This window comes from Bos grunniens, chromosome 10 (assembly GCF_055505025.1).
Source record: "Bos grunniens cultivar Pamir isolate PY7600 chromosome 10, Bosgru_T2T1.0, whole genome shotgun sequence".
Lineage (NCBI taxonomy): Eukaryota > Metazoa > Chordata > Mammalia > Artiodactyla > Bovidae > Bos > Bos grunniens.
Genome location: NC_141174.1, coordinates 18264104 through 18271825, shown reverse-complemented (window position 1 = coordinate 18271825; position 7722 = coordinate 18264104). Strand labels below are relative to the sequence as shown.

At 52.0% G+C, this 7722-nt stretch overlaps 1 protein-coding gene across 8 annotated transcripts in view; it reads right to left on the bottom strand.

Annotated features, from left to right (window-relative positions):
• MIDEAS (mitotic deacetylase associated SANT domain protein) overlaps positions 1–7722 on the bottom strand; it is a 69319-nt gene continuing 61597 nt past the window's right edge. For 5 of the 8 annotated variants that reach the window (XM_086319784.1, XM_086319786.1, XM_086319783.1 and 2 more), the window contains 7 exons: positions 7583–7686; positions 7069–7144; positions 6305–6393; positions 3885–4034; positions 2465–2677; positions 758–954; positions 1–293 (listed from right to left, as the gene is read on the bottom strand). In XM_086319784.1, coding sequence (XP_086175910.1) covers positions 116–293; positions 758–954; positions 2465–2677; positions 3885–4034; positions 6305–6393; positions 7069–7144; positions 7583–7686 — 1007 coding nt within the window. In that variant the 3' untranslated portion in view covers positions 1–115. Of the gene's footprint in view, positions 294–757; positions 955–2464; positions 2678–3884; positions 4035–4318; positions 4776–6304; positions 6394–7068; positions 7145–7582; positions 7687–7722 lie in introns of those variants that run through there. The other 3 variants (XM_086319789.1, XM_086319788.1, XM_086319790.1) reach the window with 2 other exon arrangements.

Genomic DNA, 7722 nt, shown 5'->3' with positions numbered 1-7722 from the left:
TTTACACTGCTCCTGGGACCTTTATAAATAAAAAGGGCCGTTTATTGAATTGTATTCGTTTTGCAGAGACAAGTCCGCGCGATCTCTCCCTCCGCAGGCTCCGGAGCTCCAGGCCTCAGCCTCTCTCGCCCGCACCGCTCTCCTCCCGCAGGGCCGGCTGGTGCGGGGAGGCGGCCGCAGTGGCTGCAGCGGCCGCGGCCTCTTTCTCCTTCTGCCTCAGGGCAGCTGCCTTCTTCTCCTGCTCCGCGTGGCTCTTCATGTGGGCGCTGCGACTCTTCACCTTGAAAAACACCCTGTAGCCGAACAGGAGGGGCTCCAGTCAGGTCTGTCTCCCCCACTGAGACCATCGGGCTAGAGCACTTGCACGTGTCTGTTTGAGTGTGTGTGTGTGTGTGTGTCTGTGTGTGTGTGTGTCTGTGTGAGCACTTGCACGTGTCTGAGTGTGTGTGTGAGCACTTGCACGTGTGTGTGTGTGTGTGTGTGTGTGTGTCTGCAGTAGGGGCTCCCTGGCCCTTCTGGCTTGCCAGGAGCCACGTGGCCTAGCCCCACCCTCCAACAAAGGCTACCGATTCAGTGACATCATTCCTCTTCTAAAAGCTGCCTAGCGACGTCACTGCCCTGGAAACCCCCTGAGCCAATCAGGAGACGAGGCGCAAGCTGTGACTCCTCCTACTTCTCCGTAGGAATGGCCGCCCGCCCCTCCTCCAACCTCAGCCAACCCGCCAGGTTCCGGTGGAGACTGGGCCTGCCGTCTTACCTGCCGCATTTTTTACAAGGGAAAGTGTTCTCCTGATTCTGGGTCTTATTAAAAGTCTCTGTTTTTTTCTTCTTCTCTGAAAACGGTAGTGCCCTTCGTGACTTTCCTGGCCCCTCCCTTGGCTTCTCTGAGGCCTGGCCACCCGCAGATCCAGGGGCGTTGGACTCGTGGCTTCGGAGGATGAGGATGTCATTGGCCTGGAGAGAGTCAAAAGAGGAGAGGTGAGAGATTTAGGGAAATGAGAATCCCAAATTCTGGAACATCAGCAAACAGCAGGCTTGTAAAGATCACGCACTCCTGCACAATGGCCCCCTAGCATGCTCTTGAATCTTTCCAATGACAAGGCACTCAGTGTCTTTTTGGAAGCCCAATATATCTTTGACCAGCTCCGTTTTTACAAATTGCTGGTACAGTAGTTTGGTGGGACAGCCCTAGCTCTATAAGATAGGACTTCCTGATGCATCTGACAGGGGTCTTGCTTAATTAATGACATGGCTTCACGTTTTCAGTATTTCGTCTGTGACATTATTCCATAAATGATCTTCAAATCTATGTAACATGTCAGGTCACTCAGAGGGTATAGAGGGGACAGAAGGCCCTGCCACCAGAGAACTCAGTCTGAAGGGACAGACACACAGGCAGCTAGCTCATGACAATAGGGGCCACCATGGGAAATGCCAAGCAGGTAACACAGAGCACAGGACACCTGGTGTAGACCTAGAGGTGCTGCTCAGGGTATGCGAACCATGGACCTTGGGATATGAGAGACCCAGATGGCCATTAGAAGTCACACGTGCATGCACTGGATCAAACCCCATAGAAAAGCATTCATAAAAGTTCAGCAGAACTCAGTGGAGTGTGTATATAAAGAACAGCTCTTAGAGGAGTGCTACCAAGGCTCAGAAGGGAGCAAACCACTGTGTCTACAGTTTGGGAGTGGGGTTTCCTGCAAGTGTGTAAGTATACAAGTTAAACTAACAAAGACTCTCATACTAGTTTGCCAGCAAAGCCTTCCCAGGGGTCTGTCTCTTGTGGGGCCCTCTCCCTGTCTTTTGTGGGGCCAGGAACAGCTCTGGCCAGTGTGTCTTGCTTCTGAGTCTGTGATGTTGTGGACAAAACACTGTACTAAAGTCATTTAGCATCTCTGAACCCAGTTTCCTCCATCTGCAAGGTGGGCGTCAACACTGTATGGGGTTATTATGAGGAATGAATGAGATGATGAACAGGAAAGCACTTTGCAGACATGAATGAGGCACCATTATTGTTATTCCCGTTGTCTCAGCTCCATTTCAGACACTTTTGTCAAGGACGCAGCTCTCTTAGGGGGAGCCCTGTTTGAACTATAAGTCAGGAGTGTTTCCCAACCCTCCCACACACCTTCTGGATTTTCACAAAGTCTCTTTCCTCTGTGTCTCAGATATAGAAGCAGGATAGTGTAAAATTAGTAGCAGATTCTGGAGTCAGGCTGCCTACTAGCTATCTTATCTTGGGCCTCAATCTCATCTGTAAAATGGGAATGATGACAGTACCTACTACCTGGGTTTATGAGGATTAAATGAGTTAACAGCGTAAAATATTTAGTGCACTTCTTGCCACGATGATGACAATCATCGTCATGTTCCTGTTCTGCCCTCCCTCCCACACCCCCAGGCCCAGCTCCAGCCATCCTCCTTGGTCCTGGACTCCCCCAGGGAAGGCCACACTTACCGACTCATTGGCCTGTAGTGTCTGTGTGGCTTTGACAGCCGCTGCCCGCCGGCTTCGCTCTCGCCCCTCTTCCTGCTCCCCCTTGTCCTGGGTCTCTGGCATCTCCTCCTCCCCCTCCTTTCTGGTCTCTTTTTCTTCCTTCTTGGGCTCTAGCCTCTCTTCATTTGGGGACTCTCTTCTGGGAGGAGGCACCCTTGGGAACTTCTGGGAAGTCTATGGGGGACGAGAACAGGGGAGTGAGCCCACAGTGCGGTCACACAGTCATATACACTAAGTCTGATCCAGCGAGGGGCTCACAAGCCCCGGCTAATCCTGCCTGCATTGCTTGGCCCAGCACAGCCTCCTGTGCTATGACCTTACACCCTTCCACAGCTAGTCTGCCTGTAAGAGGAGAGGCTTGAGGGCCTGGGAGCCCTCAGAATGAGACCAAGCACTTGAGGTGGGGCTGGGGCATGGAGGGAACCTGCCCGTCCCACCCCACAGGCCACCTGTCTTCTTGGGTATATCCAAGAGGGATTCTTGGGGTAGGGTGGCCTGGTGGGGCCAGGTGCCACTTTGAGCTCCATTCTAAACTATCTTTGTAATGTTTTCTGTCTCTCTACCCTCTTCCCATCTGCAAAAATGGGAACTAAATCACTCCCTGTCTTAAAGCAGCATGTCACTACGTGTGGACTTATGACCCCAAGATGATATTAGGTGGATGCATGGACACAGGATTAAATAACATTCTCTTTTTACAGAATTGAATAACATTCTCTTTTCAGTTCTCTTTCAACCCTGATTATGTCAAGGACAAAGCCTCAAATTGGCGTTAATGTGTCTTTTATACTTCTTTAGACTTAACAAGGAGAGGTTAGGCCTCATCTCAGAGGTTTGGCAGATGGTAATACCTGGCTAGAATTTCATAACATTGTTTGGTTTTCATATATATAAATATTTTTACCAGTACCTTCTGTGACAAAGAGCACTGGTTTTCTATTTATGGTTGTGATATAAAGCTTCCCTTTAGAGTTGATTTAAAGAAAAATAAGTACTAGCACAAATGGTGTGTGGACATGACAAAAGTATTAATGGTGACATGTGGTAGGATGCAGATAGAGCAGAATTCATACAAGTGACACAAGAATGATTAAAGTTGAGGGAACGGTGTCAGAGGTCTGCTAAGAGAGGACAAGAAACTGATGCTGGTATGAACAGTGGGAAATATCCCCAATGTTCTGCATCAACACAGTGTATCATTACAACGACACTGGCAGGTAGAAAGGGCAACCCAAAGGTCCAGGGCCAGTGCCTAGGACATCAACTCCCTAGGCTGTCAGGGGCACTGCCTTCCTCTCTCTCCCCACTCCAGGGAGTCCTGGAGAGCTTGGGCTCAGGCTCCCAGCTCAGCCTAAGCAGCTGAAGCTGGGAAGGGAGTCACCTTAATATCCACTTCAACCTCTTCCTGGGCCGACTTTTCATCACTCGTATCCACATCCCCAAAGGTTAGCGTCCCATTGCGGCCGATCTTCACCTGCTTCTTGTAGGTGTAGTAGAACTCCACGCACTGGGCCACGGTCTTGGTCTGGATCTGGTTTGAAGCCAAAACTGAGGTCAGAGTTCCTGGCTCAGCTCACCTGCCCGGTGGCACTGCAGCCTTTCTCATTCCTGCATGGCCCCCCTTAACTTTAGTGAACACTAAATCCAGTAAACCCAGGAAATACGAGCATGTCTCCAATGTCTGCTGCGCACAAACCACTGACCAAGTCAATTAACCAACACTTTACCATTTTTTTTCACATAAAGCTAAAAAAGGACAACATGGAGCCACTGGGGAGATTTGAATATGGATGACGTATTAGAGAGTAGTATTAGGTCAGTTTAAATTTCTTGGGTGTGATAATGGTACTTTGGTTTTGCAGGAGAATACGTTTCAGAAATATTTAGGTCAAATGTCATGCTGTAACTTTTAATGATCAGTTAAAACAGAGAACACATGTGTATGTGAGTTTATCTATGGACACAGAGAGCGAGTGTGGCGAATGTTAACAACTGGTAAATCTGACATATATGGCTGGTCATCATACTGTTCTTTGCATTTTTCTGTAAGCTTGAGATTTTTCAAAATGTAAAGTTAAAGGGGAAAAAGTCTGGGCACCATTCACATTTAAAGCCAGGCTAGGCCCAGTAACACGGCCTCTCTACATTAATCCAGGCTTAGGGTTTCATTCTTCTTCAAGGAGCAGTGAGAACAGAACCGTCAAACTCCCTGATGTCGGAGAGGAACTCGGGGAGGAACTCGGGGGAGACTGACATGAAAGCCCTGGAAAACCTGCAGAGGAAGCAGGAGGTTAAGTCTTGTTCTAACTCTGCCACTGAATGGCTATGTGGCCTGAGGCAAGTCTCTTGGCAGGTAGTGAGTGGGGTGAGACCAAATGATCCTCCCAAGCTCTGCAACCCTAGCCCTCCCATTTCACAAATCCCTTCGGCCACTGGGTTTGGTTTCTGGACTACTTCCCTCACCCCCGCTGCCCAGAGCAGAGTGTTTTCTCTGAGTCTACCCTTTCTCCCCAGGCTTTCAGACAGCTCAGCCGGTTTCTGGGCTGCACTGGGAACTGGGGGGTTCTACCCACAGAGCCCAAGGGGTCAGTGAGGGCCCTCTGTGCATAAGCAGGGAAAAGGCATGACTCATCTCCCAGGAATAGGCAAGTCACAGATTCATTAATTAGATCCTGTTTACACTTTTACTACCACTTCCCTCTGATCATCTGTTTGCCTGCATAATGATCTGTTCTGTTCATTAAGGCATTAGGAGCGCCTCAGCCAGTTTTCCCAGGCATGCACTTCCCAGCAATACTGCCCAGGCAGGGAGCCCAGCAAATGACTGTCCTCACAACAGGGCCCTTGGAGGAGAACTCGTCAGCACTTGGTCCAGGCCCCAGGGCGTCCCTGGCACAACCTACAATCCCAGGAGGAAGAGCATACTCTGGGAAGCTGTCTTCCCTCAGCTGTCTCAGGCTTTGTGACATAGAGCTGGTGGGAAGGCGCAAGTCCTCTGATTAGCAGAACACTCTCACCAAGAACACAGGGCCGGGAGGACAAGAGAAATCTAGGAAAATTAGGCCTGGGTCTCCTCTACTCCGTCAGCTGAGTTCCTGGAAAGAAGCCCCAGGCCGCCCCAGCCTGACAGGAAGTGGGCAGAGGCCCCCCAGTCACTTGTAGCTCTGGTGCCCCTGCTCTCAGGGTGACCTCTCCTCCCACATACTAACTGCGGCCTTTGAAGTACTCCAGCGCCTCGGGATGGCTCTCCTCCGCCTGCAACCCTCCTCTTCTTCCTCTTTCCCCTTAGGCAAGTCACTATTTTAAGTTCAGTGCTACTGGGTCTGGTGCCCACTCAGGCCACTCTGGAGTGAGACTTCAGGGTGTGGCTACACTACCCTAAGATGAGGGAAGGGGCTTAGAACCAAGGGGGGAAAAAGGCCTGATCATATCCCTTCTTGTTTTGTTTAGAAAAATGTCTCTGAAGCTATTAAGTGGCATTGACCTAACTTTTTTAAGAGGGCTTGGGAAGTAATTGCAGGCTGCTCCTCCCCCAACAGATGGTGGTGGTGGTTTAGTCACTAAATCGTGTCCGACTCTGTGACCCCATGGACTGTAGCCTGCCAAGCTCCTCTGTCCATGGGGATTCTCCAGGCAAGAATACTGGAGTGGGTTGCCATTTCCTTCTCCAGGGGATCTTCCCACCCAGGGATCGAACCCTGGCCTCCTGCACTGCAGGCAGATTCTTTAGCAGAGGGAGCCCCCAAATCCTGCAGGGGGCTCCTGCCCTTCTCTTGCCCCTGAAACAGAGCCCCAGCTCACCAGTTTCTGCACCAGAAAGAAGTCCTTCTTGTAGATGGCAATGCCCTTGTTGAATAGCTTCCTCTCAGCCATCTTCCACTGGTCGGAGCCTGCAGGGCAACGAGGGAGCCGCGGTAGGAGGGCGGGATAGGCCTGGGAGCACTGCGGGGGGCTGTTCTGAGCAGCTGGAAAGCGTGAGGTCGTCCACCCACCGTCTCTGCAGGCACTCAGAGCTGGCTGCCTGTCCTGCTTTTGCCACTTACTAGCCATGCTGCTTAGCCTCTGAGCCTCACTCTCCACACTTGTGAAAGTGTGAAATGGGATCTAATAATAGAAATCACCTAACAGCCAGTCTGTGGTGCAGACTGAGTAAAACCATGCATGCAGAAGCTTCTAGGTGCTCTGCCTGGCATAAATGGGATGCACTAGCAGACAGGGCTTGATACCAGTGGCTACTATTGGTTATGCCACTTGGTTAATGTCCTTCTAAAAGCACAGTGCCCAGTATAAGACATGGCAGTCCCCGGGCTCCTGCTCCTGATACCCACACCTCCTGGGCTTTTTTGCCCAAATGGGCTCCCACATGCTCGAGCCCTTCTCCCTTCCCCTGCAGGGCACAGAAGTCCCTTGAGAGCCACTCCGGCTCTGGGGTTCCCTCACACTGGATCTTGGCTTATCTGCCCCCCCACCTCTCCACCCCGGCTCCACCCTGGGTTGTGACTCAGCACTGAGCCCCACTGATGCTGGAGACCCCTGGAGGCCCCCGGCCCACCCCACCAACCCACCTGTGTAGTGATAAGTTGCCAGCGGGTGGTTATGGGGCCGCAGGGGCTTCTTCAGTAGCAGCTTATTCAGCGTTTCCTGAAAGGGAAGTGAGGAAAAGGTCAGGGCCCTGACAGGTTCTCAGTGTGAGTAGGGTGATTACTTAACTCTTAACTGCGAAGGGGCAAGAGGTCTGGCAGGAGGGCAAGGTCACTGGGGTTGGGCCACTCGGGGTGTCTCAAGAAAGAACACCTGGTCCCCAAGGGAGGCAGTCACAGATGGAGAAGGTCCTCAGTGGACAGCCCTGTCTGAGGGGTGGGGGACCCACTACCCAGAGACTGGAGCGGACCCTGCACAGGGAAGTCTCGAGTCCAGAACCAGGGCTCCCTTGGGCCGACCCCCTACCATCCCCACCTTGGTCAGACCCTCCCGCCTGCCTCCAATCAGCTCGCTGACAGGCCTGGCTCCTGGACCAGAGACACGGCTCCCTGCCAGCCTCCCCAAGGGGCCCTCCTCCACCGGGGAGCAGGGTCTCACCAGGATGTCTCCCCTGGACTCGTGCAGACAGTGCAGGGCCAGCTCCTGGTTGGTGCCGGCTCCAGGGAAAATGCTGGAGCAGGCAGCTGTCAGCAGGTCTTCCACTGGGGGAGGGAGGAGAGAAAAGCACTTATAGAGCT